Genomic DNA, 16,063 nt, shown 5'->3' with positions numbered 1-16,063 from the left:
TTTACATTTATTTTTTTAATTAACAGAGGACAAGTTAACAGTCTCTTGCTTACAGAGTAAGCCTGTCCGGTGGCTTGCACAGCCGACCCACCCGTGAGTAAGTCTGGGCTCTGACAGGGGTAGGATTTGGGGCTCGAGCTTGGTGAGGTAGAAGCCTCACCTTCAGTTGGCCCATGTCTCAATTCTGCGCCCCTTACCCTTAGGCCTGGACTGTGATCCAGCTCATCTAGGTGAGTGTATGGCGTGTTCTGGTTTGTCTGCTCTGCTACACGCAGATCCACCCGATTGCGACGATAGAGGGAGCCACCAACATCCACCAGGTAAGAACGTGGTGCAACTCTCTGCAGGCATGTGCCCAGCCTCCAAAGTCCTGTGTGGTCTCCCGGCAGCGGTTTCATCCTTATCGTTTCACCCACCTCCAGCTCTGGTAGGTCTCGAGCAGTCCGGTCATAGAAGCACTTAGCGAGCTGCTTTCTGTGACGCAGTTTGTCCGTGATGCCAACCATGACGCAGGGCTCAAGTAGCTTGTTAGCTACGGGGATGGTACACTTCAGACGTCTGGACAGAAGGCGTTGTGCTGGGCTGCTGTCCATGTTTTCGGTGGGTGTGTTCCTCCACTGTAAGATTGCTTTCCATGGGTCATTGCTGTCGCGCAAGGCACTGCTTAACAGGTTTTTTTCAATCTTGACAGCTGACTCTGCCTTGCCATTTGCTTTTGGGTGTCTTGGAGAGGTGGTCACGTGGTCAAACTCCCATTCTGAAGCGAAATGCTTGAACTGTGCAGTGAATTGTGGGCCATTGTCTGTATTGACCTTGTCAGGCTGACCTTGCCTTGCAAACTGCACCTTGCAGCGCTTTATGACCGTCTCTGCAGACAAGTCAGGGAGCAGTTCAATTGCCCAAAAGTCAGAGTAGTGATCAACGATGAGAAGATAGTCCTTTTGTCTGTGGCTGAATAAGTCCATGCTGACGATTTGCCAGGCCCTTGTGGGCAGTTCGTGTGACATCATGGTTTCCTTTTGCTGTTCATGAGCGTACTCGTTGCATGTGGTACAGTTGCTGACAGTCTTTAATTTCTGCTTGCATGTTTGGCCAGTATAATGTAGCATGCGTCACCTCCAACGTGACAGGAGTGTATGCAGGTAAGCATCTCTGGACGTAGTGATTTGGGAATAATGACCTTCTGACCTCTGAACAAGACGCCATTTTGCACGCTGATCTCATCTCGAAAGATCCAGCATTCTCTCACTGTGAAAGGTGTCTCCTCTTTCAGGTATGGCCAACCTGCGAGAGCCATGGACTTCAGTGACTGTAGGTGTTCGTCCTTGTCAGTGTGTTGCCTGATCTGAGCTAGGCGGTGATCTGTGACGTTTAAGTAGTCTGCCTGATTAATCTGAACATCTTGTTGTTCCTGCTGTAGCGAACAGATGGCCTGCCGCTGATAGACAGTGCCCCTGCTAGTACATTGTGCTGTTGCCCTGCTCAGTGTGTCGCTGATGTACATCTCTGGTCCTGGCTTGTAAATGACCTTCAGGCTGTAGTTTTGCAGAGTCAGGAGCATGGTTTGAAGCCTCTTGGGCATATTGAGGAGAGGTTTACTGAATATGGCAATGAGTGGTTTGTGGTCAGTTTCAGCGGTGACCAGCTCTCGACCATATAAGTAGTGACGGAATCGCTGGCAGGAAAGACGATGCTGAGGCACTCTTTCTCAATTTGTGCATAGTTTTGTTCGGTGGGGGTGAGTGCTCTTGAGGCAAACGCAACGGGCTGGCCTTTCTGCATAAGGCAGCATCCAAGTCCCCTTTGGCTGGAGTCGCTCTGGATTGTGACAGGCTTCGTGACGTCGTAGTAGCGCAACACTGGCATGGATGAAGCCAGAGATTTCATCTCCTGCACTGCGGCCTCGTGCTGGGTAGCCACTGCAATGGTGTGTCCTTATCCAGCAACCGGCGCAGAGGCTCACAGACTGCTGATAGGTGTGGCATGAACTTTGCAAGATAATTTGCAAAACCGATGAGACGCTGTACTCCTTTTGCATCAGACGGGTTTGGCATGTCGAGGATCGCTAGGACCTTGTGTGGGTCCGGCGTCAGGCCTTTTGCCGAGAGAATGTGGCCATGGAAGTGGACGTCTTTCACCTTGAACTGCAGCTTCTTCAGGCCAAGGCGAAGCTTAACTGATCAGCAGCACTCCATCAGTACCAGGAGCTTCACATCCATGACATGATCCACAATGTGCAGGTAATTTGGTACAGTGAACAGCATCAGACCCAGGCGTTCGCATGTAGAGCCTGAGAGGAGAGGATGTTGACTGGTTTTCAAAATCTCAAACTCCAGCTTGTGTTTGCGTCCCTGTATAACACATTCGGTCTTAAAGGTGCCCATAGAGTACAGCTTTAGTCTAGTATCGCTGGGCAATAGATGTGTGTCAGGTGCCAGATTGATTTGGTCTTTTTTGATTTTGTAGCTCATTACGTTAGATGTAGCACCGGAATACAGTTGACATTGTTGTTGCTTGTTGTGTAATCGTAGTGTCACAAACCATTTCTTCCCTCTTGAGTGAACAGCTCCAATGGATTCATGCATGTAACAATGACCTGGCCTCCACAATCACCCAACCTCAACCCAATTTAGATGGTTTGGGATGAGTTGGACCGCAGAGTGAAGGAAAAGCCGCCAACAAGTGCTTAGCATTGCCTGTTTTGTTTAACACTTTTTGGGGGGTTAATACATTATTCCATTTGTGTTATTACATAGTTTTTATGTCTTCACTATTATTCTACAATGTAGAAAATAGTAAAAAATGAGTGGGTGTGTCCACTTTGGACTGGTACTGTCTATATTACACATCTTAGTGTCCTGTTAACAGTGATGGGAGTGTCCAGAAGCACCTCTGGGCACCACTGTAATTCCACCCTGACTGAAGCTCTAGGCTTATCTAAATTTCAGAGGACACTAACATCATAGGCAGGCATATACTTTTTATTTTGACGTCTTAAATAATGCAGGAGTCTTGTAATGTCTAGATGAGATCATGATCGGATCGCTACAGCTTTATTGCACAGCTTTGTGTCAACATGGCCTTAACCATCAGAGTTGGTTCAGTGCTCCTCACTCCCAGTCATGTCAGGAATACTATGTATTACATGCCCTATAAGGCTTGACATAGCTATGAGAACGGTTCCTGTTTGTTTTCTCAATTGGGAAAATACTGTTTGACCAAACTGGACACCTGAATACATCCTACGACCATAGATAAGGAGCATCACTAAGGTTAAGGCCATGCTCATTGTGAATATCTAACTAGTGAAATATCTCTTTGTTTTCCGATTTGCAGGTTGTTGATGGGCTCTACCTGGGAAATATCAGAGGTGAGAACAGGATTCTGTTGAAATCCATTCAGTTGTTTTATATGTTGCACAGTCAGGCATCCCACCCAAGATGCAACACTCACTAATTCACTAGGTGTGGCAGCAGCAGCAGAATCCAGGGCAGCTTTCAAAGAGACTCAGGCATTTTCTTCTGTTATTGATGCACATGAGCTTTACGTTCTCTGTCCTTATGGTGTTGATACGTTACCTGTAAGGTATGGTCAAATGCTACAAGGGAAGAGATAATACGAATATCTAGTGAGTGGACTATAGTTATGTATAGATCAAAATAGAGTAGCAGAAGGTTATACGTGTACTGTAGCTCAATGAACTAAGTCATGGCCTGAATTAAGGCTGCTGCATGCATCATACTGTATCCATCAGTAGAATATGGCACATTTACTCACTCTGGTAGTGTTGGTGATTTATCTGCTCCTCAGCCAAGGGGGTTTCTGCCCTACCAGCTTAATGTGACATCTACCCTGCTATAATTTTAGCCATACGGATGATGGCTTCACAAGATGGTCCAAGTACTGCTCACACACTGAAAATAGCTTTAAGTGACAAGGCCAAATGATTGCTACCCAAAATACAGCCACACAGTCACAGATTCTGCTTGTGGGCAGCCACTCCTGGGTCTTAAACACTTCAACAGATCTCTCCTTATGGCATTGCTTTGTCTACTGAGGGTCTCATAGAAATTCACTGAGAAGAATCACTGATCAACATTTTCTCCCTCCCTTTGTCTTTTCCTAGACTCTGAGAACAGAGAAAGTTTGTCCCAGAACAACATCACCCACATCCTGTCTGTGTATAACAATGCTAAACCCGTGCTGGAGGTGAGTGGGGCAGGCAGCCATAGAGGACACAAGGCTAGTTTCACAGACGGACTGAATAAATTGTTGTCTTGAGTCAGGCTGGAGTAGGCTTCATTCTGGTTTAGTTGGTCAAGAACTGAAATGGGATTTCATGACCATTGACCATAACCTTGAATAACATGTCTTACATGAGTCAAACTTAAACATTGAAATTATTTTTAACTTCCCCATACTCAAGTCAGTGAATCTGGGATTTTGTCTCAAATTCTAGAGAGACATCTAACTTTTTGGGTCAGTATTCAGTTCCTTGGATTTGATTCATGGGAATTGTGTAGTGTAGTGAAATCTGTACATTTTGTAAAAGTGGAAAACAGATTTTGTAGTACACAGTTGAAGCCTGCTGGGGGTAGTGGTGTCTCACAGTTTAATACATACCAGTGACATTGGACTGTAGAACTTTAGACAAAGCATTAACTGTTCATTAAAGCACTTCACTCTACTTGAAGCATCAAATTGTTGTTTTATTTGACCTATGGGGTTAATTTATAATACTCAGTTGAGTATGTGTGTGCATTTACAATGTGCAGTTGACCACACACCTTACCGGCTAATTGGCGGAAAGTGAATGATAAACAGCTGATAAACTGTACTGTGAATCCATGTAGATGATATGTATTGTGTGCAGAACAAAACTGACCCTTGTGTTTGTACTCCTTTTTGTTTACCTCTCACAGGACATGACCTACCTGTGTATCCACGCAGCTGATGCGTCTAGCCAGAACCTGTGAGTTACCACACACACACACACTATTCATTGTCAAACAAATCGACCAACATCGTCAGAGGTCCCTCTTTTCTTCCTGTGAACAAGACATGACTCGTGTCCACTTTTTCATATTGTTGAACGTAACTCTTCAGTTTGACTCCAGGGTGTCACGCAGGCAGGTAAAGTAGATTAGTCACTTTGTCGTTGAAACAACTGAAATAAGCCTGGAAGTCTTTTAAAGGTTCATACAGTTTGTATCAGGTAGAGTTAAACAAGGTACCTATTGTATCAAGTCAGGGACCAATAATAATAAGACCTGATAATCTAAAGGACTCTGAGACATCTCAGTTTGACTTGTCTGGCTTTGCTATCAGAGCAGGAAAGAGTGTGGAGATGGTGCAGTATTTTAAATGGCTGAAGTTTTATATAGACCCCATCACCACTGTGTGAAATGAGCTAGATAGACTGCTGCTTCACGTGTGTTATCAAGTCACCCTTTGCCATTATAGCAGCAGACAAAAACATTTATTTCTCTGTCTCTAAGCTGCTCTCATGTTTGGTGGGTCGCCATTGGCATACTACCATTTAGTATAAATACTGAAAATGTTATAAAACAAGTTGAAGAAATGTAACAGTTGAAAATAAAAACTAATCGGGTTGGAACCGAAGAGAGAAAAAAAATGCCTGGAACGTAAAATAACGGTTCTGTTCCAGAACAGTATGGATCACTTTCATTCCCGGTTCCATTTCTGTTCCTTGAAAAATGTCATTATTTTCCCTTTTTGAGTTCTGTTCCCTGAACCGGTTCCAACCCATGAAAATAGTAATACAAATGCTGTAACACACGAGAATCATTTCAGTAGTAAGGGACTCCGACTCTAGTGCTGTTGTGGTCATTGGAGGCAGGTCTTTCATGTCACTTGATTACACATTGTGGTTATTTGAAAAGAAAAGTAGTGTCAGAGTCCCCCTAGCATCACATGGTAACCCTGTGATGTCTCTCCAAGTGACTTGACAGCTGAGGGTAGAGTCCCTGTAGCACTGAGAGAATTCTCCTCAGCTCTGCTCTGCTCTGTGTGAGTGTCCTTCCTTCCACCCATGCCATTATCACTTTCACCATCAGTCTTTAGTAGAGTTGAATATTTTCCCGGTATTTAAAACATGTTCCATCCTGAGAATAAATCACTTTTCTCTCGGGCACCTGATATTTCCCGCCAAATCCATAAGTGTCATTCCAAAGCATGTGAAACAGTGTACCAAACATTAGGAACACCTTCCTAATATTGAGTTGCTCCCCCTTTCCCTCAGAACAGCCTCAATTCATCGGAGCATGGACTCTACAAGGTGTCAAGCATTCCACAGGAATGCTGGCACATGTGGACTCCAATGCTTTCCACAGTTGACTGGATGTCCTTTGGGTAGTGGACCAATCTTGATACACACAGAGTATTGTTGAGCGTGTTGCAGTTCTTGACACACTCAAACTGGTGCACCTGACACCTACTACCATACCCTGTTCAAAGGCACTTAAATCTTTTGTCTTGCCCATTCACCCAATGAATGGCACACACACCCAAACCATGTCTCAATTGTCTCAAGGCTTAAAAATACTTTTTCCACCTGTCTCTTCCCCTTCTTGTACACTGATTGAAGTGGATTTAACATGCGATATCATTAAGTGATGATAGCTTTCACCTGGATTAGAGGTTGACTGATTGGCCGATTTAATTAGGGCGGATTTCAAGTTTTCATAACCATCGGTAAACAGCTTTTTATGGTCGATTATGGCCGATTACATTGCAATCCATGAGGAGACAGTGCAGCATCAAAAGGACCTTGTGGCTGCAAGGAGCCAAGTAAGTTGCTAGCTAGCATTAAACTTATCTGATTAAAAAATAAATCAATCTTCACATAATCACTTGTTAACTACACATGGTTGATGATATTACTAGGTTAACTATCTTGTTCTGCGTTGAATATAATCAATGTGGTGCCTGTTAATTTATCATCGAATCACAGCCTACTTCAACTTGATTTAACAAAAGCGCATTTGTGAGAAAAGCACAATCGTTGCAACAATGTACCTAACCATAAATATCAATGCCTTTCTTAAAATCAATACACAAGAATATATTTTTTAAACCTGCATATGTAGTAAAAATAAATTAATGTTAGCAGGCAATATTAACTCTGGGAAATTGTGTCACTTCTCTTGCGTTCAGTGCAAGCATAGTCAGGGTATATGCAGCAGTTTGGGCCGCCTGGCTCGTTGTGAACTGTTGAAAGGCCATTTATTTCTAACAAAGACCGTAATTAATTTACCAGAATTTGACATAATTATTACATAACATTGAAGGTTGTGCAATGTAACAGTAATATTTAGACTTAGGGTTGCCACCCGTTCAATAAAATACAGAACGGTTCCATATTTCACTGAAAGAATAAACGTTTTGTTTTCGAAATGATAGTTTCCGGATTTGACCATGTTAATGACCAAAGGCTCGTATTTTTGTGTTTTATTATATTAGAATTAAGTATATGATTTGGTAGAGCAGTGACTGAGCAGTGGTAGGCAGCAGCAGGCTCGTAAGCATTCATTCAAACAGCAGCTCTTAGCAATGCTGGGATGCACAGCGCTGTTTATGACTTCAAGCCTATCAACTTCTGAGATTAGGCTGGCAATACTAAAGTACCTATTAGAACATCCAATAGTCAAAGGTATATGAAATACAAATGGAATAGAGAGAAATAGTCCTATGATTCCTATAATAACTACAACCTAAAACTTCTTAACTGGGAATATCGAAGACTCATGTTAAAAGGAACCACCAGCTTTCATATGTTCTCATGTTCTGAGCAAGGAACTTAAACATTAGCTTTCTTACATGGCACATATTGCACTTTTACTTTCTTCTCCAACTGTTTTTTTTTAACATTATTTGAACCAAATTGAACATGTTTCATTATTTGAGACTAAATAGATTTTATTTATGTATTATATTAAGTTAAAATAAAAGTGTTCATTGTACATTCAGTATTGTTGTAATTGTCATTTATTACAATTATATGTATAAAAATCATCCGATTAATCGGTATCGGCTTTTTTGGACCTCCAATAATTGATATCGGTGTTGAAAAATCAGTTGGTCGACCTCTAACCTGGATTCACTTGGTCAGTCTATGTCATAGAAAGAACAATATTCTGTACACTGGGCAAGTATGTCTGGAATAGATTAGAGCTTTGATCGGCATGAAAATTCAAGCCTGATGCTACCTGAGCCTGATTAAATACATTTTATGAGCCTAAGCCCAAAAAAGCCCAAATGATTGATTGTGCCGTTATCCAATACACAGCCGCACATTACGCGGGACAGAAAAACATAAAAGCCGATAGATGTAGCTATGCTCTCTTGGTAAAATAAATGAAACAAGCTCCAGTAATCTTTTTGAGTGTGGACTGTATTATTGTACTGTATTGTATTATATGGACTAGAATTACACTCCTTGTTCAAACCATGAAGCTGGGAGAGAACATATGTTGCTGTTGCAGGACGTGTGGCCTACAAAGTTACAATTGTAGGCTAGTGAATTTGATTTAATTTTTAATGATTAATTATTATTATTATTAGGGCTGTGGCTGTCATGAAAATTTTGTCACCTGGTGGTTGTCAAGCAAATAACTGCCGGTTTCACGTTAATTAACATAAACACATTTAGCATCCACGCATAGTCTACTGATGCAGACCTTTTGGAACATTTACATTTTAAAAAGTCTAATAAATCCATGTACTTTAGCCTACACCATCACAGTGAATCCATTATTTTAGACAGGTCTAAACAAACATGATATGAAGAAAATGTAGTCTATTTCAGAAGAACAGAATAACATGAGTTGTCCTTATGTTTGGCCCTGATCTGGCTATATGCTTAATTTAGTGTTATTTATGTAATTTTAGTTGTGGTAGAAATGTTGGGTTATATGTTTAGATTTTTAATACATATAAAACATTCTAATGAAGCTACTCTAATGATTTGAAAAAAGTTGCATGAAAGGCATGAGCTCTGCTTTGTTTTTTTGCGCAGGTTTATTCACAATTTGACAATCACTTGATAATGCCTAAAGTTTCCCGGCAGCATCCCCTCTGTCTGGCCTTAATGCCCCCAAAAGTTCCATGCCTTTTGCGGCCAGTGGCCGTTGTGCCCTTGGGCTGAATATATAATTATTATAATTTTCTTCTGCTTGCCGAAGCACCTCTCACTCACATGGCTCTGTGACGGTCTTTCTAACAGGTCACAAGTGAAGATGGACACATCTGGAATGCATCTGCGCACGTCCGTATCCAATTCCCAGGTGCATTTTGAAGATATTGGAATAACTGTCCACATTTGCTTTTCGTCAGCCAACAAGATGAGTAGGCCTAACGAACAGCAAAAGCACGAGCCTATGTCAATCTACTATCCCCCATAGTACAAAAGTTTACCTATTCTGTGTGAGAAAAATAAATATTCCAAACATAGTCTGGGACAGTTGTGGGATGTGATAGATCCCAAATGAATCCAACCACTAGCATCAAAAACCTGTTTTAAGCAATGTGCCTGACGCAACTGATCAGAATGTTTTGCGTAAAATGTTGATAAACTATTAGCCAAGTTTTTCACATTACAAGCACAGCAATGTGCTCATGGTAGTAGGCTATAAGCGTGAATGTTCCATTAGCAGGAAAACACCATTATCAAAAGTGACTGCAGATGCGATTATGCAGTGGCGGATTTAGGTATAGGCTACATGGGCAGCCGCCCAGGACGGCATCCTGCCGGGGGCGGCACGGGGCGCCCGCACAAAAAAAAACGGAATGGTGACATTTGCGTGATCGGTTTTCTATCGCTCCTTTGCACGTCACGTCAATGATATCATGTCACCGTTTGGGACTGTGGGTCAGTTAACCTTGTTGGACTGGGCACCCTGATTCTCGTTTGTGAGCTAGGCAGGCTACTGCCATGGAAGGTCTCCCACTCAGAAGTACGAGATGGGGAGGTTGTTGGGGGTAGGTTGTCCTCAGGTCTCCCCACTGGAAGCCCGAGATAGAGGTGCGCTATTTGATAGGGGGAATCTATCAAATAGCGCACCTCAAACTTTGTACAGTACTAATGCAATCACACTACGAAATGCTACCAAATAACCACAATTCCTTCATAATACTGTGAATATATAGTTTCACAGACAATTTGTTGCATTTTTTTTCTTGTTTGTGGTGAAATAGTTAAGAATACTATAAAACCAGTTTGCACACCACCAAGGTGAATTGGTTTAGTCTTGATTCTTGGTTGAGGGATGGGTTATGTATTGATGCTCAAGTGCGAAATCAACACAATTTTGTTTCTATTTGTCTTTATTACTTCTTTTTGATATTTATGAGTCTTATTTTTGTATGTATTTATATAGTTTTAAATGTTATATGATTATTTATTTAGCTCGCTGCTACCGAGTCGCTATAGTGGCTAACGCTATCTCCCGGCTAGCAAACATAATTACTCCAGCTACACTACCTCTTTTGCCATTTGGCCTGGACCCTTTGTCGACACGGAGCCCCGCCGATCCATCACGACTGGTCCGTCGACGTAATTCCGTCCGATGTGTCCTCAACCGGCCTTTGCCGAATGTCGGTGTAGACGCTTCTGCTAGCCCCGGCCTGCTAACTTTATGAATGCCGTGTCTCCCGCTTGCAGTAACGATTACCTAACGGCATCCCTGTTTCATCTATTGCTGTTCACTGGACCCTGTGATCACTTGGCTACATAGCTGATGCCTGCTGGACTGTTCATTAATCACGGTACTCCATTTAGTTTATTTTGTTTGTTTGTCGGCCCCAGCCTCAAACTCAGGCTCTGTGTGTAGTTAACTGACGCTCTCTGCCCATTCATCGCCTTTTTACCTGTTGTGGTTGTCTTAGCTGATTAGCTGTTGTTGTCTTACCCGTTATTGTCTTAGCTAGCTCTCCCAATCAACACCTGTGATTGCTTTATGCCTCACTTTGTCTCTCTCTAATGTCCATATGTCTTGCAAACGGTTGTTTAGAGTAGTTATCATTGTTTTTATTTTACTACGGAGCCCCTAGTTCCACTCAACATGCCTCAGATAGCTCTTTTGCCCCACCTCCCACACATGCAATGACCTCACCTAGCATAACTAGTGCCTCCAGAGATGAAACCTCTCTTATCGTCACTCAATCCCTAGGTTTACCTCCACTGTACCCGCACCCTACCCCTGTCTGTACATTATGCCCTGAATCTATCCTGCCACGCCCAGGAATCTTCTCCTTTTATTCTCTGTCCCCAACGCACTAGACAACCAGTTTTGATAGCCTTCAGCCGTACCCTCATCCTATTCCTCTGTTCCTCGGGTGATGTGGAGGTTAATCCAGGACCTGTGTGTCCCCAGGCGCTTTCATTTGTTGACTTCTGTAACCGTAAAAGCCTTGGTTTCATGCATGTTAACATCAGAAGCCTCCTTGTTTGTTTTTCTCACTGCTTTTGCACACTCCGCCAACCCTGATGTCGTTGCCATGTCTGAATCCTGGCTTAGGAAGGCCACCAAAAATTCTAAGATTTCCATCCCCAATTACAACATTTTCCCTCAAGATAGAACTGCAAAAGGGGGAGGAGTTAGCCTGCAAAGTTCTGTCATACTTTCCAGGTCTATGCCCAAACAGTTCGAACTTCTAATTTTAAAAATTAATCTCTCCAGAAATAAGTCTCTCACTGTTGCCACCTGTTATAGAACCCCCTCAGCTCCCAGCTGTGCCCTGGACACCATATGTGAATTGATTCCCCCCCCATCTATCTTCAGAGTTCGTTCTGTTAGGTGACCTAAACTGGGATATGCTTATCACCCTGGCCTCCATACAATCTAAACTAGATGCCCTCAATCTCACATAAATTAGGAACCCACCAGGTACAACCCTAAATCCGTAAACATGGGCACCCTCATAGATATTATCCTGACCAACTTGCCCTCCAAATACACCTCTGCTGTTTTCAATCAGGATCTTAGCGATCACAGCCTCATTGCCTGCATCCGTTATGGGTCCGCGGTCAAATGACCACACCTCATCACTGTCAATCGCTCCCTAAAACACTTCAGAGAGCAGGCCTTTCTAATTGACCTGGCCCGGGTATCCTGGAAGTATATTGACCTCATCCCGTCAGTAGAGGATGCCTGGTTGTTCTTTTAAAAGTAATTTCCTCACCATCTTCAATAAGCATGCCCCTTTCAAAATGTATAACTAAGAACAGATATAGCCCTTCCCTCAACCAGCACAAAAATATACTGTGGTGTACTGCATTAGCATCGAATAGTCCCTGCGATATGCAACTTTTCAGGGAAGTCAGGAACCGATACACACAGTCAGTTAAGAAAGCAAAGGCTAGCTTTTTCAAACAGAAATTTGCATCCTGTAGTTCTAACTCCAAAATGTTTTGGGACACTGTAAAGTCCATGGAGAATAAGAGCACCTCCCCCAGCTGCCCACTGCACTGAGGCTAGGAAACACTGTCACCACTGACAAATCCACGATAATCGAGAATTTCAATAATAATTTCTCTACGGCTGGCCATGCTTTCCTCCTGGCTACCCCAACCCCGGCTAACAGCTCCGCACCCCCCGCAGCTACTTGCCCAAGTCTCCCCATTTCTCCTTCAACCAAATCCAGATAGCAGATGTTCTGAAAGGGCTGCAAAACCTGGACCCGTACAAATCAGCTGGGCTAGACAATCTGGACCCTCTCTTTCTAAATTTATCAGCCGCCATTGTTGTAACCCCTATTACTAGTCTGTTCAACCTCTCTTTCGTATCATCCTGAGATTCTTAAAGATTTGGAAAGCTGCCGCGGTCATCCCCCTCTTCAAAGGGGGTGACACTCTAGACCCAAACTGTTGCAGACCTATATCCATCCTACCCTGCCTTTCTAAAGTCTTCGAAAGCCAAGTTAACAAACAGATCACTGACCATTTCAAATACCACCATACCTTCTCCGCTGTGCAATCCGGTTTCCAAGCTGGTCAAGGGAGCACCTCAGTCTCGCTCAAGGTACTAAACAATATCATAACCGCCATCGATAAGAGACAGTACTGTGCAGCCGTCTTCATTGACCTGGCCAAGGCTTTCGACTCTGTCAATCACTGTATTCTTATCGGCAGACTCAACAGCCTTGGTTTCTCAAATGACTGCCTCACCCGGTTCACCAACTACTTCATTAGATAGAGTTCAGTGTGTCAAATTGGAGGGCTTGTTGTACGGACCTCTGGCAGTCTCTATGGGGGTACCACAGGGTTCAATTCTCGGGCCGACTCTTTTCTCTGTATATGTCAATGATGTCGCTCTTGCTGCGGATGATTCCTTGATTCACCTCTACGCAGACGATACCATTCTGTATACATCTGGCCCTACTTTGGACACTGTGTTGACAAACCTCCAAACACGCTTCAATGCCATGCAACACTCCTTCCGTGGCCTCCAACTGCTCTTAAACGCTAGTAAAACTAAATGCATGCTCTTCAACAGATCGCTGCCCACCCGACTTTCATCACTACTCTGGACAGTTCTGACTTAGAATATGTGGACAACTACAAATACCTAGATGTCTGGCTAGACTGTAAACTCTCCCTCTAGACTCATATTAAGCATCTCCAATCCAAAATTGCATCTAGAATCGGCTTCCTATTTCGCAACAAAGCCTCCTCCACTCACGCTGCCAAACATACCCTCGTAAAACTATCTATCCTACCGATCCTCGACTTCGGCAATGTCATTTACAAAATAGACTCCTACACTTTACTCAGCAAATTGGAAGCAGTCTATCACAGTGCCATCCCTTTTGTCACCAAAGCCTCATATAACACCCACCACTGCGACCTGTATGCTCTCGTCGGCTGGCCATTGCTACACATATTCATTGCCAGACCCATTGGTTCCAAATCATCTATAAGTCTTTGCTAGGTAAAGTGCTGCCTTATCTCAGCTCACAGGTCACCTCAACAACACCCACGCGCTCCAGCAGGTATATCTCACTGGTCATCCCCAAAGCCAACACCTTCTTTGGCTGCCTTTCCTTACAGTTCTCTGCTGTAATTATATCTCCCTCACAAACTTTAAGCATCAGCTATCTGAGCAGCTTACCGATCGCTGCAGCTGTACACAGCCTATCTGTAAATAGCCCATCCAACTACCTACCTCATCCCCATATTGTTTTTATTTATTTTGCTCTTTTGCACAATTATTTCTACTTGCACATCATCATCTGCACATCTATCACTCCAGTGTTAATTTGCTAAATTGTAATTACTTCGCTACTATGGCCTATTTATTGCCTTACCACTTTATTTCATTTGCACACACTGTATATATATATTTCTCTATTGTGTTATTGACTGTACATTTGTTTATCCCATGTGTAACTCTGTGTTGTTGTTTTTGTCACACTGCTTTGCTTTATCTTGGCCAGGTCGCAGTTGTAATTGAGAACTTGTTTTCAACTGGCCATACAAGCTAGAACCGCCACTGCAATTATGCATGTAAAGGCTTTATTATTTTTATGGTGCATTTCTATGGTGAAAGTTGTCTTCCCCAGTCTTGAAACTCACACGCTTCGTATGTATGCCGGTTAGACTACACCCGTTGTAAAGCGGATTAATGTGCTTAATTTTAAGAAGTTATTTGGCCACTTTAGTTGTGATACAAACCTTATCAAAACATATAGGCCAATGGGCTAGGCTACATGAGGTGCACGACTCCAATTTGTGTTAATTGCTATATTGTAATTACTTCGCCACCATGGCCTATTTATTTCCTTAACTTAACTCATTTGCACTCACTGTATAGACTTTTTGTTTTCTTTTGTTCTACTGTATTATAGACTATGTTATGTTTATTCCACGTGTAACTCTGTTGTTGTATGTGTCGAATTGCTACACTTTCTTGGCCAGGTCGCAGTTGCAAATGAGAACTTGTTCTCAACTAGCCTACCTGGTTAAATAATAATAAAACAATTTTTGATAAAGTCACAAAAAAAGGCATGCGCTGCTTCTTGACTTAAGCTGGGCTTCAAGTGATAATATATAATTCACAAGTGATAGGCTACTATTGTCACCTATCAGACTATTCTTGATTTAATTTTGTCTTTTCAAATACTAAATAATATATGTGTGACATTTAATTTAGAATAGACCATTATTGAAAAAATACATCTATGCACTTAAATAGTGAAGGTAGGACGCTTTTCCTGTGGTTCATTTTCATGCCAGCTTTGTAGGCTATACTCATGTTGTAAAGAGAAGCAATGTGCTTAATATTAGGATAGTTGAGAAATAAATATAGTAGGCTAGCCTATAGAAAGCTGATGGGATCCTCCTATTTTTAATAGAGGCCATCACTCTGTTTTCTCACACAATTGCATAGCCTAGAGAACATGAGCTCATGGGCTCTCATGAAGTGTTTGATTAGATTTTCAATTACATTTGCATTTGCATTGATGTCAGAGTGATTAGAGGGACAATAGAGTGCTGATGACCAGGCAGTTACGATGTCTGGTAGGCTACTAATGACCATCAGCAGCATCAGAGCTTGGAGAAGCCTAATTACTGTGACTAAACGGTCACCTGTAATTTGACTGCCGTCATGACTCATGACCACCGGTGTGATGGTAATACGGTCACCATAACAGCCCTATTATACATTTTTTTAATTAGTAGGCTGAAGCATATATACCTTTAATAATATTTCCCCTAATGTTGTGCGATGTGCATTTTAGCCTCTTCTTTCTCTCTCTGTTGTTGCTTCATTCCTTCTTCTTTTTTCAAGAGTTAAATTAAATAAGTTTCATTGTCTTTATCTTCATCATTGTAATGACATGCTTGAATAATGTAGGGCTAGAATAAGATCCAGATGGCTTTCACTTTTCTTCACGAAGACTGAATGGTTATGGGTCTGAACAAATAACTGCTTTAGCCTACCGCCATCGCCCGCTCTCTCTTCTTTTAAACTCCCGGTGAGTTCTATTGGCTGCTGTATTTAACGTTCAGCAAACAGGAGCTTGCATCCCTCTTCGAATATAA

The 16,063-nt window shown here is 42.5% G+C and overlaps 1 protein-coding gene across 4 annotated transcripts in view; it reads left to right on the top strand.

The window, feature by feature from the left end:
- LOC112263770 (dual specificity protein phosphatase 22-A) overlaps window positions 1-16,063 on the top strand; it is a 34,290-nt gene that overhangs the window by 1,231 nt on the left and 16,996 nt on the right. For all 4 annotated transcript variants that reach the window (XM_024440348.2, XM_024440349.2, XM_042319643.1 and 1 more), the window contains exons 2-4: window positions 3,337-3,370; window positions 4,127-4,209; window positions 4,923-4,972. In XM_024440348.2, coding sequence (XP_024296116.2) covers window positions 3,337-3,370; window positions 4,127-4,209; window positions 4,923-4,972 — 167 coding nt within the window. The remainder of the gene's footprint in view (window positions 1-3,336; window positions 3,371-4,126; window positions 4,210-4,922; window positions 4,973-16,063) is intronic.

The sequence above is a fragment of the Oncorhynchus tshawytscha genome, unplaced genomic scaffold (assembly GCF_018296145.1).
Source record: "Oncorhynchus tshawytscha isolate Ot180627B unplaced genomic scaffold, Otsh_v2.0 Un_scaffold_4_pilon_pilon, whole genome shotgun sequence".
In the NCBI taxonomy this organism is placed as follows: Eukaryota; Metazoa; Chordata; class Actinopteri; order Salmoniformes; family Salmonidae; genus Oncorhynchus; species Oncorhynchus tshawytscha.
Note: the sequence above shows the minus strand (reverse complement) of the source record. Positions and strands in the feature narration are given on the sequence as shown.